This window comes from Pseudonaja textilis, chromosome Z, assembly GCF_049901715.1.
Source record: "Pseudonaja textilis isolate UNSWEBS1 chromosome Z, rPseTex1.2, whole genome shotgun sequence".
In the NCBI taxonomy this organism is placed as follows: Eukaryota; Metazoa; Chordata; class Lepidosauria; order Squamata; family Elapidae; genus Pseudonaja; species Pseudonaja textilis.
In genome coordinates this window covers 43,243,285-43,263,635 of record NC_142008.1, presented here as the reverse complement: position 1 = coordinate 43,263,635, position 20,351 = coordinate 43,243,285, and the positions used below count along the sequence as shown (strand labels likewise).

The 20,351-nt window shown below is 40.2% G+C and overlaps 1 protein-coding gene across 1 annotated transcript in view; it reads left to right on the top strand.

The window, feature by feature from the left end:
• The window catches only part of EFHB (EF-hand domain family member B), a 31,772-nt gene extending 17,323 nt beyond the window's left edge, over window positions 1-14,449 (top strand). Inside the window, exons 8-13 of the mRNA XM_026708216.2 lie at window positions 456-523; window positions 1,514-1,668; window positions 6,287-6,494; window positions 7,869-8,087; window positions 9,713-9,894; window positions 14,164-14,449. Coding sequence (XP_026564001.1) covers window positions 456-523; window positions 1,514-1,668; window positions 6,287-6,494; window positions 7,869-8,087; window positions 9,713-9,894; window positions 14,164-14,322 — 991 coding nt within the window. The 3' untranslated portion in view covers window positions 14,323-14,449. The remainder of the gene's footprint in view (window positions 1-455; window positions 524-1,513; window positions 1,669-6,286; window positions 6,495-7,868; window positions 8,088-9,712; window positions 9,895-14,163) is intronic.
• The last annotated feature ends 5,902 nt before the right edge of the window (window positions 14,450-20,351 follow it).

Sequence of the window (20,351 nt, the reverse complement as noted above, 5' to 3'; positions counted from 1 at the left end):
AGAATAGCTGCTCCAACAGGCATATCCAATTATATGGATATGCCTGTTGGATTATGTCCTGGAATCCTTTTAGTTCCCATCTCTCAGGATTATTTTGTGGAGAAAAAGCAAGATATAGAGAAAACAGTGAATGGATCAACTAATTAATAGCCTTCAATTAATAAATCAAGGGTACAGAGACCCATAATAGATGTTACCTATATGTTATTCTCTATTTCAGTTGTCCAAGTGATAGAAGTGCATTGTAGAACAAAACCTCACATTTCTATTGTGTTTCACTGATTTATGGATGATAACAGAGAATAGACAAGGAAATCCAAGGCATGGTGGCTTCAACATGATTTCTTTATCCATATTTCATTAAATATTTTTCTTTGACAAGTATAAAGAGTGTTTGTATTTAAAACAAAGATTATACTTCACTGAAAACTAAAAACAATTATTTTCATTTTCAGCATGGCAGATACGCTTAATGTTCCTCCAGACCATACATTTGGAATACTTATTCGGCCTGAAGAATATGGCAAGCATAAAAATAGTTTCTCTTATGTTTTACACCTTTGAAATATTATGTTAACTTTATTTTATTATCTGAAAATCAATGCTCTCTTCTTCTCTGTGATGAGGTTGGTACATCTATTCTAAAATGGGCAAATTTATGTCTTCCAGGACTTTATTTTAATAGTCTTTTGGCATTGGCCATGCTAGGTTAGAATTAATGGAAGGAGCTGAGTGGTTGTTTACCAAATAAAATGTTAAAGGAAATAATTCAAATAATTCAAGGCTCACTTTCATAACCTAAAAATATTTTGTTTCGTGCCTTATCTGCTAGTCTAGAAATTGGAAAAGCAATGGAACATATTGTGCTTCTTAATTTATTGTTCAGTTGCTCCTGTGCAGAGTTCCAAAAATTGATGTTTGCCCATAGAGCTCTGAATTATTTGTGACATGACTAGCTGGAGATATATCTGCCTCCATATGTATATGTTTACATGTTACTATTATTCTCAGAGGCCCTTTTTGTGTGTGATTAATGTATGTTCCTTCTAAAATAAATAGGAAGTAATCAACAACAAAAAATATTTTTTGTGGTGATGGCCTACTTATATTATTTTGGTATAGGATGACCTTATTTTTTCAGGTTTTATTCACCAAGCATTTCAAATATATTCTTCGAATCTCAATACCTGGATAGTATCTTTTTCTTTCTGTTACCCTTACTTTTTTTTGCCTCCTGTCATTTTCTTAGCTTTTTATTACATTTAACTGATTTACTTTGTTGTTATTAGTGAACTCTTTTATGTTCCTTGTACATTTATTAATGGAAGGATGTGATTTAAAAGAGAAACAAGAGATTTAAAATAGAGACAAGAAAACAGCATCATAGTTATTGTCTACCAGTAAAGCCAATCTGGATATATTTGCATTATGGTGCAAATTCACTTTCAGAATAGCATTGTGGAAGTATCACAGAGCAATTAAAAAGTTTTTATAGACTGTATCTCTTATTTAGGTGTTGGGGACCTTCTTCATAACCGGCTTCCAAGTGAATATCTTAAGGGTAAAGACAGAGAACGTGCTGTCTTTACTGCAATTCGACAAAATTTGAAAAAGGCAAATTATCACAATTTTGATACTTTACTGCAAGCATTTCGTCATTATGATAAGGTAACTGATATTATATTAGCATTGTTAATGATGTATGAAGCTTTAGACTCCAGTATTCTAAATCCTGCAGCTAAAAGTAAAATATTTCTATTTATTACTCAGTTGGTAAGGGGTAGTTGCTGATAAAATGATAATCACTATCACCCTATAGCAATGAACTCAAATTCAAAAGGGATAGCACAGACTTCTGAGCTTTGCCTTTGACTTATGGTTTGCTCATGTACAATAATGGGCTAACTACATGAAACATGAATATCACTAGCAAATACTCTCAGAGAGAGGTAATCGAGAAATGTGGGAATGCTGATGTTAATTACATTGGCTTATCCTGTGCTTACATTCTGACCTATTTTAAATTATTTATGGTTATTGTACTTAAACTTTCTGTGAACTAACTATGCAGAACAACTATAGAAAAATTGGTATACAAATTGGTGGTATGCAACATACAAATCTGTTGTTACCCAAATGTTGTTGAACTATAGTACCTAGCATCATTCATGTTTCAGAATGATGGCTGGAATCACAGATTTTTCAACCATCAGCAGATGGATCTCTTCAGTGGTGGAATTCAAAAACTTTTACTACTGGTTCTGTGGGCGTGGCTTGATGGGTGTGGCCATGTGACTGGGTGGGCATGGCTTTTTTTTCAGCCTCCACCTGTTTCTGGGAGCTTCCTAGCCTCAGAGGAGCCTCGCGAGGTGTTTTTGCTTCCCTAAAGCTCCTCTAAGCTCAGGAAAAAAAGGAACAGAGCATGAGAGGGGCACACAGCACCCCTCCAAGCTTTGTTTTGGGAGATTCTTAGCCTCAGAAGAGCCTTGTGGGGGGCATTTTTGCTCCCCTAAGGCTCCTCTGGGGCTCTGGAAGGCAGAAAATGGAGGGGGGACTGAGCTCCTCCCTTCATTTTTTGCCTTCCTAGGCCTCAGCAAGGGGAATCCCGGCATAGCGGATCATATCTACAGCTGATTGTCAGGAGGGAAAAAAAGAAATACCTTAGGTGAATGTCAGGCAGGCGGGTGGGGTGAGCGAGCATCGGACAGGAGGGCGACTAGGTGGGGGGGCAGGGCCAGGCAGAACTTACTACCAGTTCGGTAACCCGCACCAAATTTTTGCTATCAGATCGCCCAATCCGGTGTGAACCGGCTGAATACCACCACTGGATCTCTTCTTAATTCATTTAATGCATTGACTTGTTCGGTGACCTTGTCTAAGATTTGTAAGTGTGTGAAGAAATACCTGTCTGTGATAGTTTATTTTCATACTGTGTAATCAACCAGAGTGGGTATGCACTGTTTTTTGCCAATTAAACAGTTTCTAATTGGATCCAACAATTGAGCCTTCTTTGTGTGGTGCCTGTCCTATAGAATAGCCTGCTCTCTCCTTCCAGAGACCTGTATGACTTCCCTTTGACCTTGTTTAGAGAGTCTTTGAAAACCTGGCTTTTCCCTCAGGCCTTGTGTTAGGATATGTGCAAAAAAAATTTCTGGATATATATTTGTACATCCAGAAGAAAAAAAACATTCAAGCATTGTTCTTTCTTGTTTATTTTGATTCTTGTAATTTTAATGGTGAATGAATGAATATCAGAGTCTGTATGGATCTAGGTAGCTCTTTAATTTTGATTCATCTATCTATCTATCTATCTGTCTGTCTGTCTGTCTGTCTGTCATCTATCTATCTAGAACAGCGGTCACCAACCGGCAGGCTGTGGAAAATTTTTGGTGAGCCGCAGAAGAAATGGACCCCAAAAGCAATTAATCTGGCCCATGAAGTTCTCGCGCCTCCCGGCTCTCCAAAGGACCCCAAAGTCAAGTCCCTGAGATGCACATGCCAACCACCTCCCACACACAGTGGCGTTGGCAACCACAATCCCGTCCCCCAGTGCCCACTGTCAGCTCTTCCCCATTAGTTCTCTACCTTTGAATTGCTCCCGGCTCTCTTTCCTCCCCGCTCCGCCCCCTGCCCACATGCAGGCAGCCAAGGAAAGGGAGACAGAGCTGTGCACAGCTCTCAGCTCTTCCAGCCCTTGCTGCCTCTCCCAACATCTAATCCTCGGAGATGCAGGCAAAGCCGCCGCAGTGGTAGCACCCTGAGTTGCCTTAGCATGCTTGGTTAGTTAAGAATTGCCCTACCCAGAGAAGGAGGTGCTGGAGGAGGAGGAGGCAGTAGAGGAGAAGCAAGCATCTCTGAGGCTTCGATGTTGGGAGAGGCAGCAAGAGCTGGAAGAGCTGAGAGCTCCACATGGCTCTGTCTCCCTTTCCTTGCCTTTCTGCACATGGGGGGAGGGGGAGGAAAGAGAGAGAGCTGGGAGCAATTCAAAGCTACAGAACTAATGGGAAAGAGCTGACAGGTGCTGGGGGAGGGGACTGTTTTTGCCGCTGCCGCCATGTGTGGCGTGTGCATCTCAGGGACCTGACTCTGGGGTCCCTCGGAGAGCCGGGAGGTGCAAGAACTGCAAGTGGGAGCGTTTGTTGATTTCGAAGAACTCCTGAAACACGGTAGATTGGCGTTTTGTAGGTCTCAGTGAAAGAGTGAGTTTGTTTCGCCTCCTTTCCTGTCCTGGTAATACAAGAGATGCTTTCTCTCCCCCCCTCCCCCACCCCCAAATAATCACTGGCTGTGGCTGGGTTTGGCAGCGAAGGGCTAAAGTGAATGAAGTGCCCCCAGGGACACCTTTCCTTGCCTGTCTCCAGGTGAGCTGGAAGAGCCACCCCCTAGCTTTTCCTAGGCTGCAGATCTGAGTCTCTCAATCCTCCCACCCAGGATTTAAAAGAAGCTCCCACTTTCTCCCCCTCCCCTCCCCCAATTAATCACCAAGAGCAGCAGTCCTTCTGCAGCCAGATGCCTGCTGAGAAGCCCCTGGAGTGGCAGCCAAGAGCCACTGCCCCCCAAGGAGAGCAAAGCCCCCTTTCTGCCTCTGCTTCTCCCAGAGGCGGTTGCCCTGAGGCCCCTCAGCTCAGACACACACACACACACACACACACACACACACACACACACCGCCCACTCTTTTGTCTATTTGGAAGGTGCCAGGTGGGGGGAGGCTTCCAGTCCAGAACATTTTATTTTATCATTAAGCATTTACATTTTTGTTATAATTAAATAAGTAAGAGTGTATGTATGTGTGTGTGTGTATCATGTATGTATGTGTGTATAGGTACATAGGTATATAGGTATATAGGTGTGTGTGTGTGTGTGTGTGTGTGTGTGTGTGTGTGTGTATATATATATATATATATATATATATATATATATATATATATATATATATATATATATATATATATATGCAGGTCTTGGTGTGTTTGAGTCTTTTTCCGTGTAAGATTGAGAGCATCTTGGCAATGTTTCAACGAGGTCCCACTCGCCATCTTAAGGCTGGTGCTTTTGGCTTCGTGCTTGTTAAATAAATATATATATATATATATATATATATATATATCTTCTTAGGTTTTCGCGGGTACTTACATGTATGGTATTCAGCTTTGTTTGGGTATTTTCCCACGTTATTATAGTTGTGCTTTTAAAGTTGTAGCAACGTTTCGGCAGAATCTCATCTGCCATCCAAAAGGTTGGCGACTCCTGATCTAGAATGTAAATGACACCAACCTATTGGTTTGTGTGAGTCTGTGAGGTAAAGAATAAAAATAAGTTATAGAAGCATCATTGAATGGTTTAGATGTTGATATGGAGGTGATATTTATGCTGCAATGTAAAACAGTGTACAAATAGTTCTCATGTTATGAAGCAACTGAAGCTTATTCTTTGGGTAATTCAAAAATGCCCCAGCTGGTGGCAGAACAGAGCTGAATCAGTTGATCCTGAAAAAGAAAGCAAAGAAAATAATTCTGACAATTAAAAAAAATCTTTTGAAGGAGACTATGTTAAAAAAAAAAGGCATGACACTAAACACACGGTAAATGTTGCAATTCTTTGTAAAAAAAACCAACCCTAAGTTCTTTTTAATTAAAATGCTTTAAATTATTATATAATAACATATTGCATAAGGACTTGCAGTTTTTAAAAAGTGTGGATGTATATTCATAGAATGTTCTAATAACTTGTAATGAAAACAAATTTTTAAGCAGTCTTTGGTTTTTATGGATTCCAGGTCTATAGGCTAGGTAAGGAAAAGAAAGGGAAAAAATTATACCCAGAAGATAGTAGTGACATACCACTTACTTAGTACTACCAAGAGAATTATATGGGAGTGATCAAGAAGTCAGGGTTTGAGCTCAGATTCAGTTAGTCTTTCAACATTTTTTAATGTTGAAAGAATTCAATTTATGCAACTAGAAAAATAAAGTTATTTGTAAGCACTTCAAATAGTTTTAAACATATTAAACTTTAATTGTGTGCCTCAGTTTGAAAGAAGACATTATCTATGTCATCTGTTGCATTTCTTCATATTGACCTGATAAATTTCATTGGCTGACAATATATCTAAAATATTATTTCAGTTGACCCTTTAATTCAATTTAATTTATGTTTGCGCACTGTGTTTTAATTTATTATATTCAATCTCTACAATAGGAGTTCTTTTATTACTTAGCATGTCTATTAGGAAATTGGCACACAGGAATTTGTTTCTAAGATTCATATTATCATCTTTTAAAAGGATGGTGATCGAAAAATAAACAGAGAAGATTTGAAAAAGGCATGCTTTCAGCTTAACTTGGATTTGGATGATGAACTTTTGGATTCTTTATTTAATTACTGTGATTTGGATGAAGACGGTTTTATAGACTATTTGGAGTTTGTAAATTTTCTTAACTGGAAAGACAAAATGGCTATTCAAGAGTATGAAGAAAAAATAATAACAAAAGGTATGTCACCAACATTAAATGATAACTTATATCATTAAATCTGATACCAGTACAATGGACTTAAGTTTCTTGAGTATTTCATAAAGTAAACTGAAGATTTGGAATTTGTACTAATCAAGAATAACCTTTTTTCCCCTTTTGGATTAAATTTGAGTTTTGCCTGCAAACCTTCCATAGGATTTATTACTTTTGGCTTTAGACAGTGGTGTGAAATGACTGGGTCAAATTTGTTATCACCCTGGCTATATGGATTTCGAACATTCCTCAGGATGAAGAATGCTCAGAATGATAATGTGGACAGCTGGAAAACTCTGAAGTTGGAGAAGGCTTTTTAACCCCCTTTCATTCTTTCTCCTCCTCTTCTATTACATTCAGGTGACTAATGTCCTTCAGCAAGAGATGAAAAAAAAGATTGTTGTTGACAAGAACTATTGCTGATAGTTTAATTCCCCACAATGACTCTGAGGGCTGTAGAGGGCACTTATCATAAAATCAGCACTCCTTTTCTCCTTATTTTTCTATTACTATTAAAGTAAACCATATCAGAGTAAAGTATATGTTCTTTCTTGAAATAGGAGAGGGAAGACAACAGTGGAGCTCCATTCAGCTACTTTGTCATAATTCAAGAAGAAGCCTTGGCTGGTTCTACTTTTCCCTTCATCTAGAAGGAGGGATTCATTGATACTGTAGGGCACCACTAGCTCCCTGGCAGTTAGGGGATATTCTGCTGTTATCTCAGGAACTGACAAGCAGATAGGTTTGACCTCCACCCTGGCCATGTTCAAAATTGTTCCGAAAATCTGATTTCTTTCCCCAAGTGTTGGGTTAATGTGCATTTGATTGACTTTTAGTGGTTGCTTTTCTTCTGATGTTTGCATGAATTGTTCTTTTACTGTACAGTATCAGTTTTACTGTATCCCCTCCTCCCAGGTCATTATAGAGTTGAACAGCCTTATATTTTTCTGAAATTATTTAAATTAATAAGTAACAGAGCTACTTTTGTATCCATATATGACTTCAATATTTTTCTTTTTCTTTTGACATGGTTGAAACTGGACCCTTACTTTCAATGTTCACAACCCCATTTTTCCTTCATTTTAAAAATGTATCTTGTTTATGGTCTTATATCAGGGATGTCAAACTGACAGTTTGGTAGCTGGATGCATCAAATGCAAGCCACGCCCATCTTGCCTCCGCAAAGGCAAAAAAGTCACCATATGTCATGTGACATCATGTGATGCAATCAAGTTTGACATCCATGCCTCAGATCTTATTTAAAGCTTCCTAAACTTACTTTTTTTGTGCTATTTTATAGTTTTATGTTACTCAATAAAAGTAACCTTTAAACTTTTTCTTTTTATTCATTGTTCACAGGGAAAAAAACAGCTCCTTTTGATCTTATTCCAGCAAATGATTCAGAAATTAAAGCTAATGAAAATGCTCTGCTAAAGCAGGATGATATTGTACCCATGGAACCAGGAAGTTTAGAAAAAACATTTAGAACACTGTCAAGACCAACTGATCGTGTATTTTCTGATTATCGCACAACCTCTTCTCAATATAATGCAGTTGTAGGTGGCATTCCTTCATCATGTATGTAAAACATTTATATATTCTTTTACAACCAGGTTATAAATGTTTAAAGATATAATTAACATATTTATTAATCAGCCTCCTAAAGATCTTTTGTTGCTGTTTTGATTTCTTTAGTTGTTTTGAAGAGAATATAGCATCTATATAATAGTTATATTGCTTTTTAAAGATGCATACTTCCTCAAACCAGATTTGATTCCTGCTAATTTCATGAATAATTTTGTCGTTTTCTTGACAATAACATGTAAATGGTTTTTCATTGCCTTCTGACATTTTGTTAGTTTTCCATTTTATAGCCTGGGATTTTCTAATGGTCTGCCTTCCAAACAGCAGTATTTAATTGATACTGGACCTCAGAAGTCTAACATAACTTAAGGGAGATTTCTCTCTCTCTCATCTCTAAAGATTTTTAAGAGAGCAATTGCTAATCAGTTTATTGAAGCATCATGATTTTTTACTGGGAATGCTGGAGGCCCTTCATACTGATTTCTCTTTAACATCATTCATAATGAAGTTTTGGTCCTATAGTCATTTGCATAAGCCTGAGATTGGAGTATCCCTGAGATGCATCCTCAGTAAAAAAAAAAAAAACAGGGTGTGTTTGTAAGCAGGTATTGTGTTTATCCTTAAAATATTCAAGTAAAATGTTCAAAAATTAGATAGTATTGTAGAGTTAGGTCAAATATTTGAAATGCATATTTTCTGGACTAATAGCATGAATATGAGTTGGAGTAGGTTGCAAATACAGTCCATGATCCAGGCAAAATTTAGGAATAATGAAAGTTCTGATTTCAGAGGGACATTAAGACTGTAGTCCTATGTCCATAGTACAGGATCGTATGACCTCCTCTCTTTGGAGAAAGAAATCCAAAAAACATAATTTCAGATATTAAATATCCTTTCCACCAGTCATCTATCTCCCCACCCCATCCCCATAAGCCTCTGAGCCTATCCGGGTCTGACATCTGGAATGGCAGGGATAAAGCAATAGGAATGATGGGAGAGATTTTAGATCTAAAACCTTCCTAATCATCCACATCACTGCTGACCTAGATCAGCCTTTTGAACTGGTATAAATTACTTTGCTCACAGTGATAAAATATTTTTAATGAAAAACAAAAATAGGAAGGTCACTGATATTCCTCCTTTCAAAGGTGCCTTGATCATATTGGAGGACTCTAACTAGGTAATAGAGTTGTTCTAGTTTCAAGATATTGTTCCCTTACAAGATCAGTGTGTTTTGAGAACTTAGTTTTTTCACTGTTACTTGTTTAGTTATGCCTCTAATTAGAGGTGTCTACAGTAGTGTGAAATTGTGGGCTTAACCCAGTGATTGACGCAACCACCCTTTTTTAGGTATAGTGATTGTGCTAACATTTTGAAATCACTGGCTGTGACTGACATTCCTGTCTCTAATTGTAGATAGACATTGTATAACAAAAAACTTAAAAGCATACCAAAATAAAAAGAGAAGTTATGTATATTATCTTAAATGGATTTTTAAAAAACTGGTTTAGAAAAGGAGCTTTAAAAAGGATATGCTTGTTTCATGTAATCTAGTTCTGTTATTCCTATCTACACCATAATGCTTTTCTCATCACTTTTTAAAATATGTTTTCACACAGTTTACCCCCTATTTGGCATTCCAACCATTCGTTCAGATATTCCAGCTCCTCGTTTTCGCCGTATCAGTGACACCACTAATTATGGGGATCAAGCAACTATGTATGCATTGTTATACCCCTCTATCTATAATAATAAAGGAGTATATGAGAAAGATATCTTCAGGATAAGATCAAAGGAAGAGGTAGATATATATATGTTAAAAATGCAATATAATTTGTCTTATCAGCTGCTGGAAGATCATAGGAAACATTTCTATTAAAAATTTATGATCATTGTCTTGTCTAGTACCAGTCTTAAGTACACTATTTTAACAGAAAAGATTTCACACTAAAATAAGTTATCCTCAATTGCAGATTTAATGTATTAAGCACAATGCAAATGGAAAAAGAACTATCTGAAAGATGCTTTTTCAAAAGGCAACTGGACTGTTTTTTTTTTTCTTTGATGAAGAAGAACAAAATGTTTAACTTCTCATCCAAGAAACTTCATCACTTGTGATGGCAGGGGTGGGTGGAAGGATAAGTATTGGGGGTTGAGATTGGATGGAGGGGATCCAAAATGTGGACTTTAAAAGAGAGGTAAAAGAGGCCATTTATATTAACACTGAGCAGCCTTCTACAGTTTACAATGCAGCCCTTGCAGGAATTCTAGGAAGGTTCACCCATTGTACTCAGATTCAGGGGACCTGAGAGCAAAGATAAATCCGCAAATGGCCTAAACAGCTCTTGGGGACAGTGCTAATGACCAGATGACTGCAAAAAAGATAAAAATACAATCCTTCCACTCCACACCACCATCCAGTCAAAACCTATCCTTCCATTTCCCCTACCATCCAGTCTTAACTGTCAGTACCTATTATTCCATTCCCTCCTCCCAACTCACCCATCATAACTGATGAAGCTTCTTGAATAAGAAGTGAAACATTTTGTTCTTTCTCAAGGAAAAAAAACACTTCAGTTATCTTTTGAGACAACTATGACTGAGAATTTTCATAGACAACTGAAGAACTAAAAAAAAGATGGATAGGGCCAGGCTTTGCTGCTTCTTATCCTAAATTTTCTTCATTGGGTTTACTTGCTTTTAGTCCTGTAGACCAGTATTTTTCAATTTTGGGAAGTTTGGATTTCAACTCCCAAAATTCTCCAGCTGTCATTGGGAAACATAGCTGGCATGGCTGGCTAGGGAATTCTGGGTGTTGAAATCCACATATTTTAAAGTTCCCAAGTTGAGAAACACTGCTCTAAATAATAGAAACTAGAAAATGCTTCTTTCTGATTAATTGGTGGGAGAGCTAATTTCATAAAAGGTGGGGGGAGGAGAGATGAGGGAAATCTGACTATAATTACTCTTTCCTGGATAATGTACACTTGGATGGTATACATTAGCTACAGCTAGCTAATTTTACCTAATCTTTTGAACAGAGTCTTGGGAATTGGGTTTTGTAATATTGTTTTTTCTGGCATAAGATTCTGGGCTTTGGTAGAGTAAGTGAAGTTCCATAGTTATTTGATATATAGGTACTCCTTGACTTTCAGTGGCCACCTGGTAACCATTCAAAATTATGGCTGATCTGAAAAAGAGGATTTATGACCAAGATTCAAAGTTTTTATTGTTGGGCTCCTTTAGCAGTCACACGACTAAATTTTGAGTGCTTAGCCATAAAGCCATATTTATGGCCAATTGCAACGTCCAATGATCACCACAGTTTATGGCAGCCTATGACAGAACTTAGTTCCAGATTTCAGCAAAACCATATCCATAGGAAACCATTGGTTCACGTAATGACTGCAGTGTCATTAGTGATTCACTTAATGATTATCACAAAAGGGTTGTAAAATTGGATTGGTCATGTGATTGAACTATTTTATGACTGTTACAACATATGACCAAAATGGCCAGACTCCATTACAGTTGTATGTCAAGAATTATATGCTGAGATAATTTGATCTTTATATTTTTAATCTGATTCATTAGTGTTTTGAATGGTCAAATACTTACATAAGTAAATAAATAAATTTAATGCATGATTTTTATTTTTTCTGACAGTTGGCATGTATACCCGCTCAATTGCCCTTTGACTTTTAGTATAGAGTCATAACTATTTCATGGATATCAGCTTAGAAATAAAATACCGTATATACTCAAGTATGAGTTTTTCAGCACATTTTTTGTGCTGAAAAAAACCCCCTTGGCTTATACTCAAGTCAGATTCCCTCTGAAAAAAAAATGGTGTGGAGCTCCGGAGCTGGGCAGCCGCTTCCCTGCTTCCGTGTTTCCTTTGCAACTTGTAAGCATGGGGGTAATCGGAAGCAGAAAAGTTCTTGCATGAGGATGTATTGTTTTTTCTTTATTTAACTGTTTTTAGGGGGGGGGAAGTCCCACCATCATGTGAGAATGCTCAGACACGAAATCTATCCACCTGAAAATAAGTGTGTGTAGGGGGGAGGATTTTAACAGAGGGAAGACATAGGGAGAAGGCAAAAGCGACGGAAGATCCTTCAGGGGAAACTGAGGGGGAGACTCACCCTTGGTCCAGATGAGCCCCCTTCGCCCCTAAGGAAGCAGAGGCAGCCAGCAAGGGCAGGCAAGCCCCGCTTCACGGACTCCGTCCATCCTCACTCCCACTCAACCACCCAAAGCCACGATGTCCCCCAATCGCACAGCCCAGAATCGCCCTCCCCTCAGGGGGCAGCAGCGACGCCTGGTGTTTCCTGAAACAAGAAGCTCCACCGTGCAATGAAAGCGCCCTGGCTCTAGGCTCAGAACCGTTTCCTCAGCCCTAGCTGCTTTCACTCCGCTCAGGAGGAGGAGGGGGAGGAGGAGGTGGTGGCAGCGGCTTGTGTTATTTTCTGAGCTCCAGGGCTCTAGGCTGCGATCTCAGAAACAACGCGAGCCGAGGTGGCTTTGTTTCCTCAGCCCTGGCTGCTTTCAGTCCGCTGGAGGAGGGGAGGAGGTGAGGCAGGCAGCGGCTTGTGTTATTTTCTGAGCTCCAGGCTCTAGGCTCGCGATCTCAGAAAACAACGCGAGCCGCTGCCACCACCCTCCTCCTCCCCTCCTCCTCCCGAAAGGACTGAAAGCAGCTAGGGCTGAGGAAATGAAGCCACCTCGGCTCACGTTGTTTTCTGAGCCTAGAGCCAGGGTGCTTTCATTGCATGGCAAAGCTTCTTGTTTCAGGAAACACTGGGCGTCGTTGCTGCCCCCTGAGGGGAGGGCGATTCTGGGCTGCGTGATTGGGGGACTTCGTGGCTTTGGGTGGGTGGGTGGGAGCGAGGACAGACGGAATCCGCGAAGCGGGACTTGCCTGCCCTTGCTGGCTGCCTCTGCTTCCTTAGGGGCAGGGAAGGGGGCTCATCTGGACCAAGGGTGAGTCTCCCCCTCTGTTTCCCCTGAAGGATCTTCCGTCGCTTTTGCCTTCTCCCTGTGTCTTCCCTCTGTTAAAATCCCACACACACACACACACTTATTTTCAGGTGGATAGATTTCATGTCTGAACATTCTCACATGACGGTGGGTCTTTCCCCCCGCCCCTAAAAACAGTTAAATAAAGAAAAAACAATATATCCTCATGCAAGAACTTTTCTGCTTCCGATTACCCCCATGCTTACAAGTTGCAAAGGAAACACGGAAGCAGGGAAGCGCTGCCCAGCTCCGGAGCTCCACGCCATTTTTTTTTTCAGAGGGAATCTCACTTGAATATAAGCCGAGGGGGTTTTTTCAGCACAAAAATGTGCTGAAAAACCTCGCTTATACTCGAGTCAATAAGTTTTCCCAATTTTTGTGGCAAAATTAGGTGCCTCGGCTTATATTCGGGTCGACTTATACTCGAGTATATACAGTAATCCCACAAAATTCCAGTTTTTGTCTACTTTTTTGATTTGAAAATGTTTATTAGATTATAGAGTATTGTAAAATATAAAATACAAAAGTAAATAGAAGAACAATGGGGGTTAGGAGGAAGTGATGTGAGGAAAATAGGTGGAAAAAAAAGAAAAAGAAGCATTGACTTCCGACTCTCTCTCTTACAGTAAAATAAGACATTAACATCAAATCACAGCTTTTTGCTTTTCCATAATAGTATGAACAAGTCATTTCTATAAAGATCCATCAGTCTAATCTGTCAAATCCAAAGTCAATGTTACATTCTTTTCCATATCAAGCACGAAGTTCAGAAGTGGTTTCCATGTGGAAACAAAAGAACTTCTGTTCTTTTCTTTAATCAAAAGTCAGTTTTGCCATTTTCACTAACTCCATCAACTTCTGCAACCATTCTTCCATGCTAGGAATCAAAGTGTCCTTTCATTTTTGTGTATACAATAGTCTTGCTGAGAGTGTTTTTGTCTCTTTTGAGATAAAGTTGGACTATGGCCAGAAAGACATACATGAGTGGTTTTGCATATGTGCATGCATGTAAAAATTCCAAAGGCTAACTATATTATATATTACTTCACAGATTGCAGACATTTTGCGCAACATTGGTGTGAAACTTTCAGATGAAAGCTTTGATGAAGTATGGAGGCAGGCCTGCCTGAAAGATCACAGAGGAAAAGTTTGTGTAGAATCCATCAGAAATGTACTAGATGAGATGGAGGCATTACACTTGACCAGCTGATAAGAACTTTCCTTTGAATTATGTGATATTTATGGTTGAATATTATCTTACTGCAGTAAATTTTCCTGTTATGACATGTTTTGAGACAGTCTGTGTACAGTGCATATAAAGACATTTATTTACCAAACTATATTAAATTGGACTTCATATTCAGTTAGAAATATATTTTTAAAAAAGAATTAAACATCCAGGAAGAAGAAATGTGTACTGTGTATTATGAGATGCAAAATAGTATCAGATACCCATTGTTAAAAAGAAAAAACAAGATGCTAGAATATGGTAGAAAATTTTGTCAGCATAGTCAGGAAAAACTTTCCTGATTATTAGTTACTTTCAGAACTATTATACATTTTCTATCTCACTCAACAAACATGCTGTTTTTATGGATGATCGCTGCATATATTCTTGTTCAGAAGTTATATATAAATATAACTCACTCACAAACAAAAAAATCTTCACACCACAAGCCAGGCAAAGACGAACACAATACAGACGAACACAATACAGAAGCCTAATGATGGCAGATGAGATTCTGCCGAAACGTTGCTACAGCTTTAAAAGCACAACTATAATGATGTGGGAAAACACCCGAACAAAGCTGAATACTATCTATCTATCTATCTATCTATCTATCTATCTATCTATCTATCTATCTATCTATCTATCTATCTATCTATCTATCTATCATCTATCTATCCACACACTGCTCAAAAAAATAAAGGGAATACAAAAATAAGACATCCAGGATCTGAATGAATGAAATATTCTTATTAAATATTTTGTTCATTACATAGTTGAATGTGCTGACAACAAAATCACACAAAAATTATCAATGGAAATCAAATTTAGCAACCCATGGAGGTCTGGATTTGGAGTTACACTCAAAATTAAAGTGAAAAAAAAACACTACAGGCTGATCCAACTTTGATGTAATGTCCTTAAAACAAGTCAAAATGAGGCTCAGTAGTGTGTGTGGCCTCCACATGCCTGTATGACCTCCCTACAACACCTGGGCATGCTTCTATGCTTCTGATGAGGTGGCAGATGGTCTCCTGATGGATCTCCTCCCACACCTGGACTAAAGCATTCCCCAACTCCTGGACAGTCTGTGGTGCAAGGTGGCGTTGGTGGCTGGAGCAAGACATGATGTCCCAGATGTGCTCAATTGGATTCAGTCCTGAGGAATGGGTGGGCCAGTCCATAGCATCAATGCCTTCGTCTTGCAGGAACTGCTGACACACTCCAGCCACATGAGGTCTAGCAGTGTCTTGCATTTGGAGGAACCCAGGGCCAACTGCACCAGCATATGGTCTCACAAGGGGTCTGAGAATCTCATCTCGGTACCTAATGGCAATCAGGCTACCTCTGGCAAGCACATGGAGGGCTGTGCGGCCCCCTAAAAAAACGCCACCCCACACCATTACTTACTGCCAAACCGGTCATGCTGGAGGATGTTGCAGGCAGCAGAACATTCTCCACGGTGTCTCCAGACCCTGTCATGTCTGTCACGTGCTCAGTGTGAACCTGCTTTCATCTGTGAAGAGCACAGAGCGCCAGTGGCGAATTTGCCAATCTTGGTGTTCTCTGGCAAATGCCAAAAGTTCTGCACAGTGTTGGACTATAAGCACAACCCCCACCTGTGGATGTTGGGCCTTCATACCACCCTCATAGAGTCTGTTTCTGACTGTTTGAGCAGCCACATGCACATCTGTGGCCCGCTGGAGGTCATTTTGCAGGGCTCTGGCAGGGCTCCTCCTGTCCCTCCTTGCACAAAGGCAGAGGTAGCGGTCCTGAAGCTGGGTTATTGCCCTCCTACGGCCTCCTCCACATCTCCTGATGTACTGGCCTGTCTCCTAGTAGTGCCTCCATGCTCTGGACACTACGCTGACAGACACAGCAAACCTTCTTGCCACAGCTCGTATTGATGTGCCATCCTGGATGAGCTGCACTACCTGAGCCACTTGTGTGGGTTGTAGACTCCGTCTCATGCTACCACTAGAGTGAAAGCACCGCCAGCATTCAAAAGTGACCAAACCATCAGCCAGAAAGCATAGGAACTGAGAAGTGGTCTGTGGTCACCACCTGCAGAACCACTCCTTTATTGGGGATGTCTTGCTAACTGCCTATGCTTTCCACCTGTTGTCTATTCCATTTGCACAACAGCATGTGAAATTGATTGTCAATCAGTGTTGCTACCTAAGTGGGCGGTTTGATTTCACAGAAGTGTGATTGGCTTGGAGTTACATTGTGTTGTTTAAGTGTTCCCTTTATTTTTTTGAGCAGTGTATAAGAAAGGGGCCTAAGAAGATTTAAAGAACTACCATCCAATAAGCTTTCTTTCAAGTCAGTAAAGAACTATTACCCAATAAACCGTCTTTCAGTTTTCACCAAGAAAGAATATTGAGAACATTAAATAAGACTATTAAAAAATATCCAAAGGAGCAGGCAGGGTTAAGAAGTGGTTAGAGCACGATGGATTACATTAAGGTTGTTCAGCAACTAATTGAAAAGCACAATGAGTACACCATGCCTCTGTGCATGGCTTTCATTGATTACAAAAAGGCATTTGACTCAGTACTCCAGCAAGCAATAATTAAGGCATTGCTCAACTGAGACGTAGATACTATTTACATAAAACAATAAATACATGAAAAAATGGCAACAATTTGCCTAATGATCTTAAACTAGAAATCAACATAGAATGAAGTGTACAACAAGGTGATACAATATCCCCTATCCTTTAGTCAACCTTTTGAAAACTAAATGGAGCAAAAGATGGAACAAAAGTGAATGGTGCCTATTTAAATCAATTAAGATTTTTTTGATGATGTTTTCTTCACACAAGAGCTACAAAAAGATATAAAAGTACTGCACAATGGAGAACTAACAAAACAAACTTGAAAAAGAGCCAGGTTATGTTAATAAATTCATCAAAGAAAGAAAGAAAAATATATTTGGAAAAGAACTAGATGTAGTAGACCATTACACATACTGTGTTTCTCACAAAATAAGTCCGGGCCTTATTTTTTTTGAACCCCGAAAAAATGGCTAGGCCGTCTTTTCGGGGGTGACTTAATTTCCTCCCCCACCTAGAGCATCCCATGCGCACGTACCTCTCCACAAGGCCGTTTCTATCGGCCAATGAAAGCTCCCCAAAGGCAGTGTCACCAGCCGCTTTGGGGTGAGGCGTGGCTGCCCGCATCCCCTCGCCATGAGGCAGTGTCTTTTGGGCGATGAAAGCTCCCCAAGGGCAGTTACCAGCCACTTTGATTGGCTGGTAGAAGTGGCCTCGGGGCGAGCACCCATGCACACTCTCCTCGAGGCCGCTTCTATCAGCCGATGAGAGCTCCCTGAAGGCAGTCTCCAGCCGCTTCGGGGCGAGGTGTGGCTGCCCATGCACACTCCCCTCGCCATGAGGCAGTGTCTTTCAGGCAATGGAAGCTCCCCAAGGGCAGTCACCAGCCACTTCGATTGACCGGTAGAAGTGGCCTCAGGATGAGTGCCCATGCACACTCCACTAACTGTGCGGCCGCTTCTATCGGCCGATGAAAGCTCCCTGAAGGCAGAGTCTCCAGCCACTTCGGGGTGAGGCATGGCTGCCCATGCACACTCCCCTCGCCATGAAGGAGTGTCTTTCAGGCAATGGAATCTCCCCAAGGGCAGTCACCAACCACTTCAATTGGCCGGTAGAAGTGGCCTCAGGGCGAGCGCACACACACACTCCCCTCGCCGCGAGGCCGCTTCTATTGGCCGATGAAACCTCCCCAAAGACAGAGTCACCAGCTGCTTCGGGACAAGGCATGGCTGCCCACTGGGCGCTCCTGACAGGAGTGCCCACGCACACTCCCCTCGCCATGAGGTAGTGTCTTTCAGGTGATGGAAGTTCCCCAAGGGCAGTCACCAGCCACTTCGATTGGCCGGTAGAAGCGGCCTTGGGGTGAGCGCCCATGCGCACTCCCCTCACTGCGAGGCAGCTTCTACCAGCTGAGTGAAGTAGCTGGTGACTGCCCTTGGGGAGCTTCCATCGCTCGAAAGACACTGCCTCATGGCAAGGGGACACGGGCAGCCACTCCTCGCTCTGAAGCGGCTGGTGACTCTGCCTTTGGGGAGCTTTCATCAGCCAATAGAAATGGTCTCGTGGCAAGGGGAGTGTGCATGGGCACTTGCCCCAAGGCCACTTCTACCGGCTGATCGAAGCGGCTGGTGACTCTGCCTTCGGAAGCTTCTATCAGCCGATGTTCTATCGGTAGTAGATCGGGGTATTCTAGCCTAGACTACCTGAAGGGCACTCCTAAAGGCAAGTTTTCTCCCCACCCACCCCCGCCCTTCCCATCCATTTCTTTTCACTTCGTGTAGTTCTAACGAACGATGTGAGAAATGGCAGGGAAACGCACCGTTTAAATAGGCCTAAATTTTGGGGACGGGGCTTAATTTCACCTCATGCCTAGAAATCATGCTGGGCCTTCCTATTGGTGGAGGCTGTATTGTTGGAGAAACACGGTACCTTGGCCAATGGATATCAAAGGACAGCGGTACAAAAAGGAAATTGAATGGTATATACATTTTGTTGACAGGCATTCAACAAGCTAAGAATAATTTTCAAGAACAACTCTCCCCTATGCCTGAAGAGAAAAGTTTTCAAAAGTATGCTCTACTTGCTCTAACTTATGCCCATGAAAAATGAACACTAACCTCACAATCAATACAAAAGCTAAGACTGACACAAAGAGCTATGGAAAGATACATGCTTAGCATTACAAGACAAGATAGAAAGACCAGCACATGGATTAGATATGAAATGAATATATATGATATCATCAAGAGCAGTGTCTTCAAACTTGGTAAGTTTAAGACTTGTGGATTTTAACTCCCAGAATTCCTCCTCCAATCATGTTAGCTGAGGAATTTTGGGAGTTAAGTCCATAAGTCTTAAACTTGCCAAGTTTGAAGACCCTTGATCAAGAGAATAAAAGAATTGAAATGGAAATGGGCTGGTCACATAGCAAGAAGTAAGAGTGTGTGTGTGTGTGTGTGTGTGTGTGTGTGTGTATAGACAGAGAGAGAAATTTCTTGCAAGAATATATGTACGTAACAGCAATTATTTTGTTCGCCTATTTCAAATAAGTATATTTCAACATTATCTAATCAACATGTAATAAATGTATGTGTGTGTGAATATACATACATATACATACATACATTCATATATGTGTGTGTATACACACACACACACACACACACACACACACACACACAACTGTAATGGCGTAGGAAAATACCGAACAAAACTGAATACCATACATGTAAGTACCTGTGAAAACTTAATTAAACAAATATATATATATATATATATATATATATATATATATATATATATTTGTTTTCTTAAGTTTTTGTGGGTACTTACATGTATGGCATCCTTTGTTTGGGTATTTCATCGTCGTGCAATTGATCTTTTAAAGTTGTAGCAGCGTTTGGCAGAATCTCATCTGCCATCATCAGGCTTCTGTATAGTGTTCATCACACAGTTCTTCTCACAGATGAACACTATACAGAAGCCTGATGATGTCAGATGAGATTCTGCCAACGCTGTTACAACTTTAAAAGCACAACTACAATGACGTGGGAAAATACCAAACAAAGCTGAATACGATACATACATACATACATACATACATACGTGTGTGTGTGTGTGTATACACACACACACATACATACGCACACATCACATGACTCCCCCATGTTGACGTGAGTTTGACATTCCTGATCTGAAGTATTGTAGGGCGATCTTCAGAGAGGATCTTGCTCCAGAGATAAGTTTGACTATGTATATCTGACATGTCCAATAGGATGAAATATTGCCTCCTGCTAACTAATACCAAATTGATAATCAAAAGGGGATTTCAGCTTTTTAAAACTACAATATTATTATTAAGTGTTTATATTATATTCTGTTTTATATTTTTATTTTAGTTTAGTATTATATAAGCTACCTTTCCTCCCTTGCATTCCTCATATCATTAAGTCAG